This window comes from Tasmannia lanceolata, unplaced genomic scaffold, assembly GCF_043159265.1.
Source record: "Tasmannia lanceolata isolate RefF3 unplaced genomic scaffold, GAP_Taslan_0.1 ptg000023l, whole genome shotgun sequence".
NCBI classification, from domain to species: Eukaryota; Viridiplantae; Streptophyta; class Magnoliopsida; order Canellales; family Winteraceae; genus Tasmannia; species Tasmannia lanceolata.
In genome coordinates, this window is record NW_027518700.1 from 880,901 (window position 1) to 904,069 (window position 23,169).

General features: G+C 39.8%; 1 protein-coding gene across 1 annotated transcript in view; it reads right to left on the minus strand.

Moving 5' to 3' along the window:
* Nucleotides 1-21,258, minus strand: part of LOC143856333 (GPI-anchored protein LLG1-like) — a 50,134-nt gene extending 28,876 nt beyond the window's left edge. Inside the window, exons 1-2 of the mRNA XM_077366526.1 lie at nt 21,041-21,258; nt 20,724-20,780 (exon numbers count right to left, since the gene is read on the minus strand). Of these exons, the coding sequence (XP_077222641.1) occupies nt 20,724-20,780; nt 21,041-21,116 (133 nt within the window). The 5' untranslated portion in view covers nt 21,117-21,258. The remainder of the gene's footprint in view (nt 1-20,723; nt 20,781-21,040) is intronic.
* Between the last annotated feature and the right edge of the window lie 1,911 nt (nt 21,259-23,169).

Here is a 23,169-nt window from a genome sequence, read left to right on the forward strand (position 1 = left end):
GAACTACGGATGGCTTGATCCCTAGCTGAGGGGTACGTAGGCAGCTCAGGCGTGCTGCTGGCACCCTGAGTTCAGTCACCATTTTTACACCCTTTCTTTTTACACTATTTTCACACACCATTTTTACACCCTTTCTTTTTACACTATTTTCACACACCATTTTTACACCCTTTCTTTTTACACTATTTTCACACACCATTTTTACACCCTTTCTTTTTACACTATTTTCACACACCATTTTTACACCCTTTCTTTTTACACTATTTTCACACACCATTTTTACACCCTTTCTTTTTACACTATTTTCACACACCATTTTTACACCCTTTCTTTTTACACTATTTTCACACACCATTTTTGCACCCTTTCACCTTTTTTTAAATCATCATTTTACAAATATTTCTCACATTTTCGTCCACCCAAGTTCAGTCAAACCTTTTTAATAAATATTTTCAAATATTTCAAAACAAAAGCAAAAAAATGGGCAAGGACGGTGATTGCCAGGTCACTCGGAGCCCTCTTTTCATTCTATTTCCGATTTTCATCGTGGTTTGCCGGTTTTATCGATTTTCCGACGTTTTTATCGCGTTTTGGGACGGGCGACGACGTAGCGTGGCCCCTTCGCAGGGATTGTCCTCGCTGAGCCCAACGATAGGCTATGACGATCGTGAGACCTATCCGATCTCCAGCGGATCAGGATTGTTGAGTTTGATTCATTAGACTCCCTGAGCCTATCGTACGCTCCTTTTTATTTTCCCTGGTATTCTCGGTCCTCATGTACCGTCGATTTATCGATTCATTTCTTTCCTCGCATCTTTTGTTTATCGTGTGTTTGTCTTTGGTTCCTTGTGTGTTTAATTTCAGCTTGCTTATTATTTGTGCGCTTAGTTTCACATGCTTAGCTGTGGCTATTTACTGCTTTCTGCTTACTATATCTGATATTGCTTGTTTAGCTGTAGCTGTGCATGCGGATGTTACTGCTTTCCTAGATGTGATGGGTTAGGAGTAGATGCGATGAGTTAGGATTTGGATGTCTATTTTCTTTTGCCCATCCCCGGGTCATGCATGCTTAGATAGACGTTTTCTCGGGGATGCTCGTTCCCATTTCACATGATTTTCGCCCAAAACTCTTCAAAGTTAATAATAAATGGCATAAGAGACCAGGTGCTCGCACTTGGGCGAATCGGGGGCGCCTAATCCCTTCCCCATTCGTCATCAGGCACGGACCTTTTATATCTCTGGTTATCTGTTGCGACAGAGCACAGCATGGGATCCAGGGCCCACTTCCTTGGATGGCGACTCTCTCTTTGTTTAAGGTGCGTCTCGAATCCGGGCTAGTCCCCGAATCGAGAGGTATCTCACTTCACATCGCCGCTCATGCTGTGAGGGGCACTCTTTCGAGAGTTCCTTGGCGGAGCTCTCCTTCACGTGGATGATCCCGAGACTCGCGTGGGGGCACGTCCCCCCGCCGCCTGTCCCGGATCTGGTTCCACAGATTGGCGACTCTGCTGGGGAAATCTTGGAACATTGCCTAACTCTGTAAAAATGCCATCTTTATTAATTTAGAAGAAATTTGGGTCAAAACCAAGTTAAATGGGAACTTTATCGTTAGAAATCCAGGGGCACCAAGTAGGTGCGTAAATAAAACAAGGGATTCACACACTGCACATCATGCATCGTCATATTCTTTATTTGTTTTCGTTATTGGCTCCACGGGATGGATTCGATGCGTGCCCGACTGGGATGTCATTACACCCTGATGGTACTGTTGAATCTATTTCCAAGCTATGCGCCGGTGCTGCAGCCGTAGACATTGGGCGTACTTTTGTCTACAGCAGCTGATGGGCAATGAAGCATACTATGTATAACATTGGGCGTACTTTTGTTATACATATTAAGTATGTTTCATACGCATAGTACCTGATAGATCGAGTCCGGAGCCTTACTTTGTTTTATAAATTATGTATATACTTACTGACTTAGTGAAACCCAACTAGGAAGTACCTATGTCTATATAAGTATATTGCATTCATATAGGGTCGAACATGTGTTGCTCACACGTGTGGAGCCTAGAGTTAGGAGCTTTGTCCCCTTTGTAGACTAGGGTAGTTCATTTTTACATGGCTACAGCGGTCCTAGTACACATCAGTCTGTCACGAGTCGAGACCTCCTTGGCTCCGCTAGATTAGACTAGGGTTGGTGCCCCTGGTTAGTATATATATATATGTATATATATGTACATATTTGTTATTAGATTAGGGTTTACTTCTTAGTTAAGTTTTCCTTCATAATCTAATCAATTATTCTTCTCTATCCATTCTGTGGATTATCATCAGATTCTTGGCTCTTTTAGTCATGATCTGTCTTCCGTGAGCTTGATCATTTGATTGATCCTGATCAGACCGTGTTCCACATGTCGATTGTGAGTCTATCTTGCTATTATCATTATCGGAGTGTGTGTTCTTGCTGAGAGCCCTGCTTTATCTTGATCATGACGGCATACTCTTCATTATTTGTTGCTGAGACCCTCCTAGTATAGCCGTCATGCTGCCGATTTTTTTTCAGAACCCTTAAGCGCAATCATCATCCTTTTGGGTTCGTTGACAACCATGTGCTTACCTTACCACATCTCCTAGTATAGCCGTTATGCTGTCGAATTTTCTCCAAATACTTTGAGTGTGGTCATCATCCTTTTAGGCTTGTTGACGAACCATGTACTTGCCGTACCACATCTTCATGTACAGTTGTTATGCTGTCGGATTTTTATCCAAGGGGAAGGATGTGTTTGTGCTACCTTTTGCTTCAACTTGCACATTACATTGTCATGCGATTAATTCTCATTGAGCCTAGTGTTTATGGTGTCCATGACAGGAGTCTTAGTCACTCGTCTACCATCAACCCCAAAAAAGCTTTCATCTCTAAACTCGCTTGGTCTAGCCCGCTATACCTTTTTCCTCTCACATTGCCCAGATGGCTGAGTATGCTGAAAGTCTCGTCTTGACAGAAATGAGAGAGATGATGATGATATCCATGACCTGATAGACAGGGATCCCTTCAGTCTTGTCAAACTCAAATGCTTCCGAGAACTCTGCACCTAACTATGTTGCACCTTTTCAACCCACCAGGGGAACCATTTCACCCATTCAACCCTTCATGGATCTCGCCACCTTTACCTGTACCGCCTCTGGGCTGGAAAATAATTGGGAAGAAAAAAGAAAGATGTCAGAGCTTGAACTCCTTGAAAACATCATACCAGAGAAAGCCTTGCCATGGTCAGGTACTAAAAGAACAATTTGAGCTAGGTCAATAGAAACCAAAGAGGCCCTCCCTTCTGAGATTCTAACTCCAGGATTGTTCTCTCCAATCATTATCATCATTAATGAAGGCACGTTGTCCTTGAACTTTCAGCGCCAAATCGTTGCCTCCGATGAAGTGTCACATCTTTGAAATTTGCTTTGAAGTGTGTATACCAACCTCCATGTCAAAGTTGGTAAGTCTAACCATGTCAATATCAATTCTAAGTACGTTGTGTTTATTGGTCTCTCTCATTGTGAACCAATGTCCAATCTTTTATTGAATTTGATGGAGAGCCTATCGTGGCGCGTCAAAAATCATTGTATGTACTTCAAACATTCAATGCAACGAACATTTGATTCCAGTGTCGTCAGTATTCTTGTATATGTTCACTCTTGGATCTAATGTTAATAAACAAATTAAGACACCCTCCTCGGACGAGGATGCCGATGAAATTCCCCTCGAGATTTGAAAGATGATCAGACGAGAGGAAGAGTGTCGAGCAAAGCCACTTGAAGATGAAATCGATACCGTGGATAGTGGTATCGAAATCCGAAACTCGGGAAATGAAGATTGGCAAAATTTTATCTCCCGAAGAGCGCAAAGAATCGATAAACCTATTTAGAGGGTTCAAAGAAGTGTTGCTTGGTCCTATGAGGATAAATCGGAAGCATGCCTTGGCACTGTTCAACGTAAGTCACCCTCAGCTTCAGACATCAGGTCGAAAAAAGCAAAAATTTCAAACGAAGAATACCAGACATCAAGTGAAGTTAATGAAAAATTGAGAGAAGACTTTCGGACAACAAAGTCATGAGCATAGAACATGAACCCCAAAAAGAACACTTGGGCTATACATTCCGATGGAATTTCAAGTTAGAACATTCAAGGAGTAGGGGCCTCCCCGACATCCAATAAAAAAAAAGAAGGATAGAATCCAGAGAAGAAAGGAGAGGGGAGCATGTCCCACGTCAACTCCTCAAGAACGTCAGAATCTCAAAAAGCAGAGCTGATAAATAGATTGAAAATTTCAAAATCATCTTCAGCATTTAGAGAAGACCCAGAGTCGTAGAATCCCGAATATCAGTGCGAGATCTCAAAGACAAAGTGGGAATTCAATCAGTCTAGCTTGCACAGTGCAGATGAAGTCTTGCCAGGAAATGCCGCCAGACTCCTCAAAAAAAAAAGAACAGCGAGAAAAAGTTCAAAGCCATTGAACCGTAGCCACTCAAGAAGCTTGTATGCCAAAACACCAGAAGGCCATCTTTGGACGCCTGAGCCTTAAATGCCAAAATCCCAAGTTTAAAAAAAAAAAATCCTTTTGCAAACACCTTCGAGCCTCAACAAAATCAAACATTATTTTCAAGCACCCACAAACCAGGGGTAGTTCGTCCGAACTACGTCTGACCTGATCCCTTTCTACAGGGTACGTAGGCAACCTGATCAATTCAGGTTCGGTCAACCTTTGGAATAAAAATCAAATTATTCCCTTTCAACTTTTGAGCTTAAAGCCAAATCATTATGTTCCAAACCTCAGCGAACTACGCGGACTTGATCCTCCATTTTTGGGGTACTTTAGGCAACCTGGCCGATCAAGGTTCAGTCGAAACTTTGAAATCCAAAAGAAATATCCAATCCATTTGAACACAAGCCCACCTAGAAAGTCCTTCTGGTGAACAAACAGAGGTTCAAAGTCAAGAAAAAAAAAACGACGGAGTCTGAAGACCCGCTAGGCTGAAAACCCGAGAGGGCGGTCTAGGCAAAATTTAGGGTCATTCACCCGCTAAGTTGACAACTGAAAAGTCAGCTTAGGCAAAAGTTAGGGTATCAAGCCCGCTGGATTGAAAACCCGAAAGGGCGAACCAGGCAAAAGTTAGGGCAAGCGGTCCGTCAGATTGAAAACCTGAAAAGGCAATCTGGTCAATGGCAATGACTTCCAACGAAAAGCGAATCATCGAGATGGAGAAACAGTCTTCAACCATGGTAAAATCTCGGAGTCCAAGTAGTGCCAGCAAGCTTACTTTAACATTCCTTTAAACTAGGGGCATTGAAACCGAGCAATCCGAAAGGGATAATAACCATGACGGAAACACCGAAAGAGGAGAGTAGTGCCTCTTGACATGGTCTTCGAAATACTCTAAGAGTGGCTAAGCCATACCCTTGAAAAATAACACATCAGATCCAAGAGTGAGTCGAAAGCGAGTCGAGTCCTTAAAGCAATAAGAGTCTTCTTTGATTGAGTCCTTGGAAATCTGTTCCTCCTTCATATTTGTGTTCCCTCTCCTTGCAAAGTCCAAACTGTCGGGTGCTGGAAGAATGGGAGCGTGCCCTCCAAAATGCAAAGAAAATTCAGAGTAAATCCTGGTTTAGGTATCAGAAGGGGCGAGAGACATCTTGTTCAAACCTGCCAAAGACCTTAAGCCTCCAAAAGTGAGCAGTGCGAAAGAAGGGATTTTCAGACTTGGCCATCATGGTGATTGTCCTACTCTCTCCATACAAAAAAAAAAAACTGTGCAACCTCAAGCCTTCATGAAACGAAGCATCTTTTCTTCAACCATCATTGTCCTGCCTCCTTATAACTCTTGTCATGGAAACACAATATACTAGGGGCATCTTTTATGACTTGCGTCATAAAAGATGTCAAGAGCACAAAGGCAATCAGTAATAATGTCTCCAGCAAGTTAAGATAAGAGGGGTACAAGCACATCTCAAGCCAAACCTCTAAACTCCTCAGTTGAGTCCATTCTTCAGAAGAGTCAATTCTCCAAGTAAATCAGTTTCCCTAGCGGAGTCTAGAATTTGCTCGCGCAGCCTTCAATCCCCGGCAAAATTCAGTTCTCTCAGAAAAAATGGTCAATACTCAAAACCTCAGCAAGTTACATGTGTCTGGTTCTCAACAGAGATCGCGCACTCCTAAAGTTCTCGGCAAGAGACAATCAATCCTGTAATGGAATTGATCGAAATCTCGATTTCTTGAATCAAAATTGTTCCTTCTTGAGTTTCGTGTTCTTGATTCCTAGAGTGGTTTGATGATGATGCTGTCTAATCATTCCGCTTTGTTCATCTGTCAAGATGCTGTCTTCTCAGATCCCAATTTAGGTTTGATCATGATGCTGTCTAATCATTCCGCTGTGTTCATCTGTCAAGATGCTGTCTTCTCAGATCCAAATTTAGGTTTGATCATGATGCTGTCTAATCATTCCGCTGTGTTCATCTGTCAAGATGCTGTCTTCTCAGATCCCAATTTAGGTTTGATCATGATGCTGTCTAATCATTCCGCTGTGTTCATCTGTCAAGATGCTGTCTTCTCAGATCCCAATTCAGGTTTGATCATGATGCTGTCTAATCATTCCGCTGTGTTCATCTGTCAAGATGCTGTCTTCTCAGATCCCAATTCAGGTTTGATCATGATGCTGTCTAATCATTCCGCTGTGTTCATCTGTCAAGATGCTGTCTTCTCAGATCCCAATTCTGGAATGATCATGATGCTGTCTAATCATTTCGCTTTGTTCATCTGTCAAGATGCTGTCTTCTCAGATCCCAATTTAGGTTTGATCATGATGCTGTCTAATCATTCCGCTGTGTTCATCTGTCAAGATGCTGTCTTCTCAGATCCCAATTCAGGTTTGATCATGATGCTGTCTAATCATTCCGCTATGTTCATCTGTCAAGATGCTGTCTTCTCAGATCCCAATTCAGGTTTGATCATGATGCTGTCTAATCATTCCGCTATGTTCATCTGTCAAGATGCTGTCTTCTCAGATCCCAATTTAGGTTTGATCATGATGCTGTCTAATCATTCCGCTTTGTTCATCTGTCAAGATGCTGTCTTCTCAGATCCTAATGTAGGTTTGATCATGATGCTGTCTAATCATTCCGCTCTGTTGATCTGTCAAGATGCTGTCTTCTCAGATCCTAATTCAGGTTTGATCATGATGCTGTCTAATCATTCCGCCTTGTCGACCTGTCAAGATGCTGTCTTCTCAGATCCTAATTCAGGTTTGATCATGATGCTGTCTAATCATTCCGCTTTATAATCTCCAAATCTCTGAGTGGCTTAATTAGAGGCTGTCTAATTATTCCATTCTGCAATTTGTGAGAGTCTGTCTCACTACCCCTTGAGAGTCCATCTCAGTTTTCTTTTCGAGAATCTGTCTCGTCAATTCATCTTATCATTCCCTCTCGATGAGAATCTATCTCGTCGATCCATCTCGTCCCCCCCTTGCATCCCTTCCGTTTGAAATCTTGGGCCAGTCAAAATGTGTTGTCTGCTCGGCTTTGGCTTTCGTGCGACAAGCGCACTCTGCCAAAGAGGGGCATCTGTAGACACCCCATTTTGACAAGGCCCTAAAGTCCCCAAAATTGAAAATCCAATAGAATTCCCGAATTTCGGGTCCCCAGACGTCCCGAAATTAATCTCGAAATTCCTGAGGGGTGGCCCCAAAATGAGAAAATGGAGAACAAGACGGGCGAGTGTGTGCCATCATCAAAACTGGCTGTGCTCATATCATTCCCCTCGTTCGATGCAAAATGAGGGTGCGCCCATGTCGGCCCATTGGTCAATCGGTGTAAAAAATTCGAAACAGGTTAGCGCGGCTATCGAAGCAGGGTAGTATTGGTGTTATCTCTCTTTATTACGAAAGAGGGGGTTGAAAACAACCAAGTGAGGGTGCTCATTGATGGAAATAAAAGCAAGTAGGGCATAATGGCAATAGGGTAAAATCGCTTTATCTTGGGGGCATTTAATAAGGATGGGCATTACTTCCTTTGCAAGCAACATACTTAGGCCATTGGATTAAAGAGATGAGGTGTAGGGCTTAGATCAACTAGGCACTCTATGTTTTTAGGGTTTCTAGGATAGAATTAGGGCAAGGGAGAGGATCAAGGGTGGAGAACAACCAAGGGAAGCAAGATGCCACATAGAGGGTGAAGATTAGAGCTAGGTCCCTAACCCTAGTTATAAGAGAGCAAAAAAAAAAAAAAAAAAAACAGGAGAGCTGTTTTTTTCGTTCAAGCAGAGGGAGAGAAATAGAGAAGGGAGAAAGCCCACCCTCATCACCTTCTTCTCCGGCAAGCTTGCCGGAATCCGGCAAGCCTATCAATCCCCCCACCTTCTTCTTCTTCTTCCCTTCTTCCATTGCCAGCCACCACCATCAGCCACCCACAACCAACCACTGCCAGCCGAACCCATCTTCACCCTCTCTTACACCCACCTCCACTAACCACCAACATCAGCCGCCCTCAGCTCCACCACCATCATTAAAAAAAAAAAAAACAAGAAGAGGAAGAAAACAGAGAGAGGGAGGGAGCCGAGCCACCTCCGGCCATCATCTCCGCCACCATCGTCATCCACAACCACCACCACCGACAACCATCACCTCCAGCCACCATCCTCAACCTCAAACCCGAAACCCAAAACCCATCGTCCACCTCCATAGCCGCCGCACCACCACCAGCCACCACCCTCAACCTCCAACCCGAAACCCAAAACCCATTTTCACCCTAACACCACCCTTCGAAAATCCCCTCCCATTCTTCACCTCCACCACCCTCAACCCCAAAATCGTAACCCCTTTGTCTATACCTCGAAAAATCCGAAACCCACACCCCCACTCACCTCCACCGAACCACCACCACCACCACCCATTCGAAAACCCTCTCCCACCCTCAACTCCTCCAATCCCCACCTCCAAAATCGCAACCCATTTCCACCCCAATCACATTTCAAAAACCCAAACCATTTTTCAAGCAACCCAACCACCCAAACCCACCTCAGATATCCTTCCTTTTTCCGGAATCCGGCCCCATCTCCGGCCAGCCCAAACATCTCCGGCCGGCCACCTCCACCTTCCCCTTTATTTTCGCCCCAGCCACCATCCACCACCTCTGCCATTTTCCTTCTCATCATTCATAGCAGCCCTAAACCCTTTCCATTTTCGCCGGCCATCATCTGCCATTTCCCCCAAAACCCATTTTCGCAAACCCCTCTTCATCTCCACCTAGATCCACCACCACCATCTCCATCTAAACCCTCCATTTACCTTGCCTATCTCATTCTCCCTGTTTCAGCAGACCCCGTGTCTCTCTCATTTTTAGGATTTAGGGGTGGGAAAGGAGGAGGAAAAGAGGAAAATGAAGAGGGTTTGATGCTACCATTGTTGACTATTATCTTCTTCCATCAGTCCTCTTCCATCAAAAGGGTTTGTAGAAATCGCTAGAAAAAGAAAGGGAAAGAGCTCGACAAAATTCGGCACAATCTCTGAAAGTCACCACAGATCTTGACTCATCTTTTCGGGTAATCTCATTGCATTCCTGTTCTTTTCTCTTTTGAGTGCTTAATTGCCCCTTTTATTGTGTATTTCTTTAATCAAAGGGTTTGGATCATCTGTTTTTTCTTTTCTTTTCTCTTTTAATTGCCTTTGGGTGTTAACATTTGCCAATGTCATATGATTCTTGGCCCCAGTATAATTCTGGTCATTAGATTTTGCTGGTGTTGACCATCCAATTCATAAAGCTTAATTGGCATGTACAGGTTTCCTTTCAAGTCATATTAATGTGCATGTACATGGGTAGTCAGCGTGTTTACTTCAATTGGATTCAAAGTCATGAATTTTATTTTTATTTTTACTTTTCGTTTAAGTGGCACCTCTATGGTTGAATGGCACAGTAACAGATTTTGGGTCCTGCTCTCCTGAGTCATATTTTGGTTTGGTTTAAGTATTAGTGTATTCGAGTGGCGCGAAAAGGGGTCTTGATATGTAGGTACCTTCCTTTTGCTTTATTTCTTAGGATCGAAATCTAGGTTATTCTCAGAAGCCCGGGTTAAATTTCGTTTTCATTTTTCCCTCGTGACTTTAAGCATTGAGTATTTCTTTCTAATAGAATCGTTGGAGCTGCCATCTCTATCTTGCCATGATTTTTCTCATTTGCTCTCTATGATCGGCAAGAAAGCAGATAAGGGTCTTATTCTTTCCTAATTCCATGAACATTCTATTGCAAGTTTCCAGTATCGAAGCGTAGGGCATATAGGGATTTTGGATGTAGTCCCTTGTTGTAGCTTTTCATCTTGATTTGTGTTCCTTAATGCGAATATTCGAACGATACGGACTTGGGGTTCTTCCTTAGGATACTCTTTGCATTTCGACATCCTGTCGATTTCGGGAACGCCTCGTCGGGTCAAGGCTATGACGGAATGTATCTTGAGCCAACCCTTTCCCTTCCTGCCTTAGAGTTTTCGCAGGTTAAGGGATTTCTTCCTCTTTAGAGTCTGTCCTAGAGAGTTTAGGAGTCTGTCCTACCATCCTAGGGTTTAGGAGTATGTCCTACCATTGTAGAGTTTAGGATTCTGTCCTATCCCTTCATAAAATTTAGGATTCCGTCCTTCCATCTTTCAGAGTCAGTCTTCAGCATAGGAGTCAGTCCTTTAGTCTTTCAGGAGTCTGTCCTTAAGTCTGTCAGGAGTTTATCCTATCATCATAGGGGTTAGGATTCTGTCCATCCCATCATCAAGTCATGTGATTTTGTCCGTTCCTGCAAGGTATAGGATGTTGTCCAACCCTTGCAGAGTCGTGATTCTGTTCATCCCCCCCCGCAAAGCATAGGATGCTGTCCAACCTTTGCGGGATATCAGGAGTCTGTCCTCCCCTTGTGATGATAGGATTATGTCCTCTTGTGTCAAAAACATAAAAAAAAAACATCTGAAAAATCAAAAATCTCAAAATTCTCGAGTCATTAGAGTGTAGTTAGGAAAATCTAGTCCGAACTACGGATGGCTTGATCCCTAGCTGAGGGGTACATAGGCAGCTCAGGCGTGCTGCTGGCACCCTGAGTTCAGTCACCATTTTTACACCCTTTCTTTTTACACTATTTTCACACACCATTTTTACACCCTTTCTTTTTACACTATTTTCACACACCATTTTTACACCCTTTCTTTTTACACTATTTTCACACACCATTTTTACACCCTTTCTTTTTACACTATTTTCACACACCATTTTTACACCCTTTCTTTTTACACTATTTTCACACACCATTTTTACACCCTTTCTTTTTACACTATTTTCACACACCATTTTTACACCCTTTCTTTTTACACTATTTTCACACACCATTTTTGCACCCTTTCACCTTTTTTTAAATCATCATTTTACAAATATTTCTCACATTTTCGTCCACCCAAGTTCAGTCAAACCTTTTTAATAAATATTTTCAAATATTTCAAAACAAAAGCAAAAAAATGGGCAAGGACGGTGATTGCCATGTCACTCGGAGCCCTCTTTTCATTCTATTTCCGATTTTCATCGTGGTTTGCCGGTTTTATCGATTTTCCGACGTTTTTATCGCGTTTTGGGACGGGCGACGACGTAGCGTGGCCCCTTCGCAGGGATTGTCCTCGCTGAGCCCAACGATAGGCTATGACGATCGTGAGACCTATCCGATCTCCAGCGGATCAGGATTGTTGAGTTTGATTCATTAGACTCCCTGAGCCTATCGTACGCTCCTTTTTATTTTCCCTGGTATTCTCGGTCCTCATGTACCGTCGATTTATCGATTCATTTCTTTCCTCGCATCTTTTGTTTATCGTGTGTTTGTCTTTGGTTCCTTGTGTGTTTACTTTCAGCTTGCTTATTATTTGTGCGCTTAGTTTCACATGCTTAGCTGTGGCTATTTACTGCTTTCTGCTTACTATATCTGATATTGCTTGTTTAGCTGTAGCTGTGCATGCGGATGTTACTGCTTTCCTAGATGTGATGGGTTAGGAGTAGATGCGATGAGTTAGGATTTGGATGTCTATTTTCTTTTGCCCATCCCCGGGTCATGCATGCTTAGATAGACGTTTTCTCGGGGATGCTCGTTCCCATTTCACATGATTTTCGCCCAAAACTCTTCAAAGTTAATAATAAATGGCATAAGAGACCAGGTGCTCGCACTTGGGCGAATCGGGGGCGCCTAATCCCTTCCCCATTCGTCATCAGGCACGGACCTTTTATATCTCTGGTTATCTGTTGCGACAGAGCACAGCATGGGATCCAGGGCCCACTTCCTTGGATGGCGACTCTCTCTTTGTTTAAGGTGCGTCTCGAATCCGGGCTAGTCCCCGAATCGAGAGGTATCTCACTTCACATCGCCGCTCATGCTGTGAGGGGCACTCTTTCGAGAGTTCCTTGGCGGAGCTCTCCTTCACGTGGATGATCCCGAGACTCGCGTGGGGGCACGTCCCCCCGCCGCCTGTCCCGGATCTGGTTCCACACAAATTTATTTTTAAAGGTTTGGCTGGACTTGGGATATGGATCCCAAGCTGCACTACGTACCTCGTGAGAGAGGATCAAGCCAACGTAGTTCGAAATCGAACTCTCCTAACTGCTATCACTAAAAGCAAACACTCCAAATGATTTAATGGCTTTTTAATGTTTTTCAAATGTTTTTGATGTTTTAAATTTCTAATGTTTTTGAGTTTTAAAATATTCAAAGTTTTTGGATTTTAAAACTTTTTACAATGTTTTTAAAGTTTTTAAAGAGTTTTTACCCTTTTGGTCAAAGACCTAAGGGAAAATACAAAGCAAAACCTTAGGGCCAAACCCTAGGGCAAACAGGGGAAACCCCTAAATCAAGTAATCAAATGCCAAAGGCAAGGAAAAAGAAAGGACCTCAAAAGGCCAAGCTCTAATGAGACTGTGCTAGTCTAAGACAAATAAGAGCAACGACAACTAAAGAGAAGAAAAAGGCTACTAGGTAATCTCAAGTTTCCATTTAATTATTATAAAAAAAAACAAATCAAGTATTAGCAAAGTATGATTTATAACTAAAAAGCGCACAATCTGTAAGAATAGCAATCATAAAATGATAAACAACATTAATTAGTCCAGACCAGCCGCTGGATAGCCTAATAAAGTAAAACAATATCAAACACTTCAATGCCAACCACAAACCCCAATACGGGGACTCAGCGAAACCAGATGTGCCAAAGTAATCATCTGATTTCAATACACATATAATAATATTCTTACAAACCGCCTTGAAATCAGACAGTACTCATGTCGATAATATCGAATAGAGTAGTCATCTGATTTCATTCTTCAATTAAACAATTTATTTAAATAAAGAATGAGTATGATAAGCTTTCAAGATAGTCTCACCTGAACAGTCCATTTATTACCGTCTTCGAACCCTAATTCAAAACTTAGTATGAAAGAAAAGTATTAAATTTCCAACAGATTATAGAAACACATGAAATGATATTTAAATGTTTTTTTTTTTTTTTTTTTTTTTGAATTTTAAAATATTCAATTGTTTTTAGGTTTCAATTTTCTAATTTTTTTGTGATTTTAAATGATTTCAATGTTCTTGAGATTCTAAGATTTCAATGGTTTTATGGATTTTAAAATTTTAAATGTTTTCACCCTCTTGGTCAAAGACCAAAAGGAACACACAAAGTAACACCCTAGGGTAAAACCCTTAGGGTAAAGGGGAAACCCCAAACCAACAAACTAGTAACTCAAAATAATTTGTAACAATCCACAAACAAGTAAACAAACATCTCAAGAACAATGAAAATGATCTAAGAACCCTAGCAGGTAAAAGCAACTTAAATGATAAACTTCTATCTAAAGACAAACTAAAAGGCTACGGGCGAATTCCTAACATGCAGGATAACCAATTCTAAATGAGAAGCCAACGAGTCCAAAATTCTCTATTGCTCTATACAGGAAGGCGAATGAGTCAAAGACTCGCTCTAGAAATGAGAAAGACACTAACATGAGGTTGAGTAAACCTCCTAAAAGAGGAACTCCCTAAATGAGACAAGGCTTGTCTCTAAATAAGGACTCCACAAATGAGGCAAGTCATGCCTCCTATGAGTACTCTTTTGCTAAGGTAAACTTCTCAAGGATACGCTCTAAATGACTCTTTCGTCACTTAAACAATGAAAAGGAGAAGCTATCATCTAAAAGATTAGAAAAAAGTTTCTAAATAAATAGGGAAAACCCTATTGGGACTAAGCAAGTCCCCTATAGATGGGTTTGGGCTACTAATGCCCAACGCCCAAACACACTTAAAAGGCTAAGCTAGCCTACTAAAAGAAAGAAGGAAAAACTACTTGGACTAAACGAGTCCCCTAAAGATGGGCTTGGGCTAACGCCTTCATTGCCCTTACAAGGAGGACGGAAACCTGAGGCTCAAGGGCTTTTTAAAAAAAAAAAAAACTAAGTAAGTCTAACTATACAATAGAGAGGAGCGCTACTTGGACTAAGTAAGTCCTCTCAAGATGGGAAAATAACTCGAATTTTAACAATATTGACACTTTAAGATTCAATTACATTATTATTAACATTACAATTAAAGAGATTTGAATATATATGATACTTTTATCAGTGTAATATCACAGTTACCACCCTATAGGCTTCCATAGATTTCATGTTATCAAGCAACTATGAGATCATGATTTGAGTGCTAATATAAAATCGGATTCCCTAAAAAAAATGCAATTTCCTTATATTCAATACTACTTAAAGAAAATTCTTATATATGACCACAAGACAATCAAGCTTTATCGAAAGTCAAACTCAACTGATCACAACAAAATAAGTCATTACAAGCATATCACAATTAGCACTGCATGATAAAATTTATTACAGATAAACAAAATTTCATTTTCCTATTAAATGATATAATTAACTTTAACTCAATAGAAAATACAAACTCTATGCTATATCTTATAGAGAATAGTATATCATGAAATCCCATATACAATAACTTGCCTCTAGAATTCAGTCAACTAAAAAAAATGATGGGTAGATAATTTCCCAAGTGAATGCTTTAATGATCATCAAATGACATTTTGATTCAATATTTTCCATTTAAAGTTCACTTTGGAAATATTAAATTCTAAGGGCTGCAATAGTCATAAGTCGAAACTACACAAGGTTTGTATACTGCTGATCAAAATTTGGTTACCATGAATTCGAGATGATAGTGAAAGGGTATGCGGCAAGTGGTGAGGCGGGCTTGATGGGTAAGCTATTGGATGAAATCAAAGAAAGAGAGGACGTGTATTGCGGTGTTCATGATTGGAACAATGTGATCCACTTCTAAGAAGAGATTGATGCAAGATGCTGAGAAGGCTCTAAAGAAAATGAAGGCTTTGGGGCACCAGCCTAATGCACAGACATTTCATTCGCTGGTCACTGGGTATGCTGCTCTTGAGGGAAAATATTTGAAGGTAATTGAGCTGTGAGGAGAAATGAAAGTGCTTTCCATTCCAGCTCAATTAAGTTTGACCAGGAGCTTTTGGACGCATTGTTGCATAGCTTTGTGAGAGGTGGGTTCTTTTTGCGAGCTAATGAGGTCATGGAAATGATGGAGCAAGAGAGTGTTCATTGACAAGTATAAGTATAGAACCCTCTTTTTAAAATACCATAAAAACTTTTTATAAGGGTAAGGCCCCCAAGTTCCAGACAGAATCTCAGTGCCAGAGGAGGGAAACAGCCTTGGCTTTCAAAAAAAAAAAATGGGTTGGCCTTATATCTTACAGAACGGGGATTGAATCGTGGACTGAACTTGTGCAAAACTGGAGTGATTTGTGAATAGATTTCAGTGCAAAAACTGAGTTGAAATATGAACAGATTTTATGCAAAAAACTGAGCATGAAATGGGACAAATTTCATGGGCTAAACCGGGCAAGAATTGGGACAGATTTTGTGGGCTGAACCGGGCAAGAATTGGGACAGATTTTGGGGCAGAATCTGTGACAGATTCATAGGTGAAATATGGACAGATTTTGGGGCAGAATCTGTGACAGATTCATAGGTGAAATATGGACAGATTTTGGGGCTAAAACTGGGTTCAAACAAGGACAGATTCTGTATTGAAAAATGTGCTCGAATATGGACAGATTCTGTGCTGAAATTGTGCCTCCAATATAAACAGATTCTGTGTTGAAATTGTGCTCAAACATGGGCAGATTCTGTGGATGAAACCTGGACAGATTCGTGGGGCAGAATCTGTGCTGAAACAGAGGTGAAACATGGACAGATTTGTGGGCAAAATCTGTGCTGAAACAGAGGTGACAATGGGGTAAAACTATGCTCAAACGAAAAGGCTGAAGTAGGGGAAAACTGGGCTCAATAAAGAGAAAAGTCTGCTATGAGTTATTATCATATCTTTTAAACATGAAGTATACTTTATCACTTAACATACAATCAGTCCAACAACAATTTATAACTTTTTGTTCTCAATCAAAAGTGTAGTAAATGTGTATCAAATTGAAAATTCAGTCTAAACCTTCCTCCACAAAACAAACATAGTATTATTCAACTTGTACAAAATCCAATAGTGACAAAGCAAGATCAAAAAGTTTCTATATTGTGTAGCAAAAGTAAAATAATGATTTAAAGATATTGACCTCAAAATTAATATTGAATAACTACACTTCATGGACAGCAAACCGAATGCTTGATTCTAATAAATAAAAGATGAAAAATTTCATACGATGACATCATCAAATTCAAAGCAATGAGCCCTAAGAAATGAACCATGTGTGGAGCTATGCTATATGTTTATAAAATCATCAAGACATAGTTGGGAACGAAACCTTATAAGATCTCTAAGACATGATTACATATGCTACCATTGTTAAAACATACATAAAAAAGGAAATCACCATCAGTCACTTGAATAATTAAAAGGCAGTAAAATAAAATAAATATTAATTTATAGGCATAAAACACTATATAATGTTTTAAAATGAAATCAATTTGTAAGTATATGGCAGTTCAAATGTACAAGGAACTGAACTATATGAGGATCAGAATATGAAATTTGAATGTGTAAAATCTGATAAAGGTTAAACCTTGGGTCTGTACTATTATGACTTGAACCCATATATCTAAACTCGTTAAATCATAAGGCTTGTGACACAAATGCCACTATGAAAAGCTAAGTAATGGGCGTGCCCACGTCTATGACAATCTATTTATATACCAAAGCCCCTTTTATCTTAACATATATTTTGAGTAATGCAATAAAATGTGAGACATTTTATGAACCTCATTAAACATAGAAATACTAATGCCAATTTCCTACAGAACACTAAATCAGTTAAGTATATCATAGGTGACACACAATAACCTTTATCACGAAAAGATTGATTACATCATAATTTCAATTTATTAATCATGCATCATTTAATTCATTTTATCGTCATTTTGTCCAAGGTATTCAATTATCATAAGTACATAACCAAACGTCCATACAGACAACATCTACCTTAGATAATAATCTATATGAATCTTCAAATACTCATGTTAAACTATCATCAAATTAACACACACACACCCGTCTTTATAACAGGTTATAACAATCCAGGCATATTTGCATTCTGAGTTATCATAATAAACATCCTCTTGCAACTGATGAGATTTCTAATCCAATTTAAGCGACTCACCTCCAACTGGATATCACACCCTATATAATATATTTAAATATAAATATTAACCTTGAATAACAACTAGTAACTTGAGAATAAGCTTAACATAACACAAAGCTTTTAACTCCAACAGTTTCATTATTACCAATTTATAACATCAATAGTTATGTTGCTGTCTAAAAATACATCCATATCAAATTCTTGAAACACATAAATGCTCTTTTCATGCTCTTCTCATTATCCTTAATCAATTCAAATACCAACTTACTCTAACTAATACATTTACATTACTTCATTCTAATCATAACATGAAATTATCATAGCTCCTTAAATATTATGAGAAGAACGGTACCAAAAATATAGAGCAAATTACACCCAGCCCACTCTCTATTTAAAATTATCATGTCTGTTGATCTAATCAAGATAAAAAACAACAAAATGAGCATGCCTATTATATGAAACTTGACTCTATGCCACTAAAAATCATTTTGTCATTCACTATAAAAACAAATCGTGAAACATCATTAACATTTCCAAATAGTTCTAAAGAAAACCTCAAAACAGAGCATACAAACTGATCATGCTTCTGTCAAAACCTGATTCTGTTATTAACATGCCTAGAACTAACACACAGTCTACCAAAACAACCATAACTGTTTAACCACAGCTCCAAATTTTGACCAAGAGTACTTGTTGGAAAGATATTGAAAAGACCTAAAACTTCACAGTTTATCATGTTTCCTAATTCTGTCATTTACTAGCCTAAAAACACGATTTAAAACAGTCCAGAAACTTGTAGCGAGAATTACATCTACACCATTATAAGAAAAGTCTACCTTAACAGTGTATCATGAAAATATGGAATGATAACAAATCAATGAATTCCTCTATAGCTTAGAATCATGAACAAGTTCCTTTTTAGCTCAGAATCATGAACAAGCTCACTTAGCTCAAAATTATGTACAAGATCAACTCAAAACAATACTAATTCTAAATTCCTTGTAAAAATCAATTCGAGCACCATACATATCAATGCTCAAACAAGAAGCCAAATCTCTAAAAAAAAAAATTATAAATACCGCCAGATAAAAATAAATAAATAAATAATTGGATACAAAACATACACTTCAAGATCAAAACCTACTGGAATCTTAAATTGCTATAAACTATACTACCTATAAGGTTAATAAAGCAATAATAAATGATAACATGAACAATCAATTCAACAATTATAAAATCAAGGAACTAGAGATCATGTAGATCAAAGAAAAGTAATTCAATTAAAAAAATAAATACCTATTTCCTTCAGATTTTCTTCAGGCTACACAATCAATGGATCAAAGGCTTACAAGGCTAGATTTGCAGATGCTCCTTCCTTTCCTTCATATAAAATCCTCACAATCAACAGATCTAAGATTTTTCGAGAAAAAGATCACCGATCATAGATCTAAGTGTAAAAATTTGCAGATCTAAGATTTAAGCAAGGGAAAATTTCAGATCTACAAATTTCCAGGCTAGAAAGGGACGAAATTTAATGGAGAATGAAAATCTATACTGGATGCAGATCAAGGGAATAAAAGAGAGTTTTGGCTGAAATTGATCGGAATCTAGCCGGATCTTGCCTGAGAAGATGATCGGAGATAATAAATCTCACCAGAAAAAATGGAGGAAAGGAAAAAAAAAAAATAGATCCGGTTGGACTTTTGGAGTTTAAGGCGAAGACAAAGGTTTTTAGCTAGATCTAAGAAGAAACTTATGATAATGAGTGAAAACGAGATTAGATCTGCAGATCTCTCGATGAAAAAGGTGGCCGGACAAAAGGATTACACCAGCCGGAGCTTATGATCTCGCCGGAGTTTTGGACGGTGCTCGATCGGAGAAGAAGATCGGAGAATGTAATAAGGGTTTCAAAGAAAAAGAAAAGGGAAAATGGGTTTCTCTTCTATGAGCTCTGCTAGGGTTTGTGAAGAAAGCCTCAATCCCTTGCAAATGAGAGTCTAATCCCTTTTATAGAAAATCTCAAAATTTTTACCCCCATTATGCTATGGGACAACCCCCATTAGTAAATTTAGCTTTGCTTTTGGTATGAAAGGGTGGTCCACTGAAAAAATTTTAAATGAAAATTAGGAGAACAAATTCGTCCCTTTTTAATTGCCCCGGGACACCTTCCTGCAACAAATTACCCATGGACAGCCCCTATCTCGATTAACTCAACCCCCCTCTTTCACGCTTACACTACGGTCTTCTCCTGGCTCGTTCACTAAGCAAACGCGCTCGGATTTCGACGAAATTTTGCGGGTACCTAGATGAGACCCTAATCTAGCTTAAGGTGAAATTTGGGACCCTACCTAGCTGATTTGATAGGGTTTTGCACAAACACGAGAAGTTTACGGTACGGTCAAAATGGGGTGTCTACACCTACATACAGCTAAACCATTGAAAATCCGACAACATCCAACGCCAAACTCCTTGCTTCAAAGTGAATGAATGGCCAAAACCCTAATTTCAAATGTCAAGCACGCATACTACACATACTAGTACAATGTCATGGCTTTTTACCATGAATTCTTCAATTTCATAACCAGGTGAGCAAAAAAGTGAAAGAAAAACAAGATCCCAGTTTCCGAGCTAGAATCCCTTCCCAAGATATTTCTTTGTCTAATAATTCCCCTAAATGCAATTAAAATGGCTAAAAATTCAGATATTTTTCTAATACAATGTCATGTCTTTTTAACTATGAATTCTTCAATTTCTATAACTAGGCGAGAAAAAAAAGTCGAAGAAAAACAAGATGTCAGTTTCCGAGCTAGAATCCGATCCCGAGATTCAAAACAAACATAACACATAAAAATAATAAAAAGATAAGAATGGACTTGGAGAGATAAGGAAAACATAATCCTAATCTCCTAATCCCATCTAACTAGATAATCTTCTAATCTAAATTATCTGATATTCTCTAACAAAACACGACAATTCACCTAAAAAAACCGACGAAAGAAAAACTCACTCTTTTTGGCCTGAAGGAGGCTGCGACCGGTAGATCCGTGAGAGTCAAAGACATCATCTGAAATAAATCAGGAAATTCGAGCGTCAAAAAACGTGAAATTGACCGATTATTATTTATTATCAGATCTGGAGATGCATCGATTTTATAGTCCAGGATTGCAAAATCGTGGATTTCACAAGCTAATACTCGGATTTTACAATCCTGAAAATGAAAATTTTAATTTTTAGTGTATGAGATTAAGGTTTTAGGTTGTAAAATCTAGGATTTTAAAATCCTAGTTTATAAAATCTACAACGTAGGGTTTGGGATCTTGTCACCTGAAATGAAAGAAGAAGAGGCGAAGCTCGTCAAAAGGAAGAAGAGAAACGCAAGAAAGCAGCGATCTGACGCCATTCTCTAAGATCGATCTCTCTCGATCTTCCTCTCGACAGAGCTCTGACGCTGGGAAAGACGGAACAGAGGAGAAAATAACGGGTTTTGGAGGAAGAGCGTGGGATTTTTTTATTTTTTTTTGCGTGGATTTGGTCGGCGAAAACAGAGGTCTCGCATAACCGAGTGAAAAATGTAGGGCGTTGGTTAGATTTGTGGTGTCCAAACGCGTACACCACCTCTCTCTTTCTCTCTCAATGTGGGGCCCACCAATTGAATGATTTAGATCTTTGAAAACGTAGGCCCCACTTTATGAAAACGTTTGGATCTTCAAGAACATAAGCCCAAGTTTTTGTTTTTGTTTTTGTTTTAAAAATAAGCCTTTTATGGTCTCCATCCGTAGGTGTACTTATTTTTTAAAATATAGTGGAGTCTACTTGTTCACAGATTTCGAACTTTTTGGAGGGCCCCACCAAAGAGTTGTGTTGAGAGGAGAGACAGTAAAGAAGAGTGAGAAAGTTGAGGGTGTGTATAGACCTGGCAAACGGGTAACCCGAGTGAGTACGGGTAACGGCGGGTATGGGTAAGAAATACCGGCGCGGGTACGGGTAGCCTTTTGAACCCGGAACCCATATGGGTGGGTTGGGTATACCCGCGGGTAACCCGGCAAATTCAAGGTGACTTGATGGGTTGTCTGCTCAAGTCAGTCTTCATGCGTAATCGAGGTGACTTGACGGGTTGTCTGCTCAAGTCAGTCTTCATGCTTCAATACAACTGATTCAAAAGCATGGAAGAACAAACAAACATGAACTTGTAAGATAATGAAGCTCAAATTTCAACATAAAATTTTGGAAAAAAAAAAAAGAGATAAAAAATACAACCTGAGGATGGCTTTTGATATGACACGGGTAAACCCGTGGGCACCCGGGCCCGACCCGGCCAGGCCCGCTGATCACTGGTACGGGCCGGGTGTACCCGCGGGTACGTGTTTCATTTTGCCAGGTCTAGGTGTGTACAGTTTGTTGCAGGAGAGAGAGAGAGAGAGAGAGAGAGAGAGAGAGAGAGAGAGAGGCCGTCAAGTGACTTCACATTCCAGTAAAAGGGGGTGAATGTCTCCCAGGAAATGATTTTTGGGGCACAACCTATTTAGGCTGTGGCCCATCTAATGGACACTTTGGATCATCCTATGGTGCGGGTCACACCATAGTTTTAATAAAGTGAGGAGTGCGACAGCAGTGCTGATAACATTTCCCTTGATAAATCGACCCCCTAATATCTTAAATCGACCCCATATCTCTCTCTCCTCTCTCTAAGCTCTGCTCTATATGGGGGTCGATATATCATTGCCCACTTTTTAATGTGTTAAGATGACAAGTCATCGAGCCCCTTGTCATCTCTTCGTGGAATATATGTGAAAAGAAAACCTTGAAAAAAATTATTAAACAAACCAGTTTTTCTTTTTTCTTTTTTTAACTTGTTTGGCAAGATCTCTCTCTCTCAATTCATCATGAGTAATTTTATTTTTCATGGTGGCCAACCAGACATTCGCTAAGACTAAGAGAGTTAGAAGTGACACAGAGTTGGCCAAAATTAAAACACTAGGGCATTACACGTAAGCTGGAAAAGGTGCTCGACTAGAAGTACATGCCTGGTTTCTACTGGATAGAGATATGCTTGGATTTTTACTGTTATTCTTCAAAGGGAGTTGAAAATCAAAAACTTATTACATGAAGTATGATGACTAGGAGCCTGCGACCGAAGAACAACGGCAGTAACTATAGCGGTTCTAGGTCATGATATGTTTGAAGGGAAGCCTTATATGCTAAATGTATGTTTGAATTCCTTTTATTTGCTTCTCATATTCTGTCTTTGGCGCTTGTTATGAATTTTCCTCTATTCTTCATCAGATTTGAAATGCCCAAGATTAGAAGACCCCTATGAATGTCCGACATGTGCAACAGTATGAGCCGAGCTCTCTGTGGGCTCAAGAATAATAAAAGTGATGAATGAGATGCATACCTTTGAGTTTTGTTCTCCTTTATAGAGTAGAGTCCTCAGCTCTTTTAAAAATGTTGCC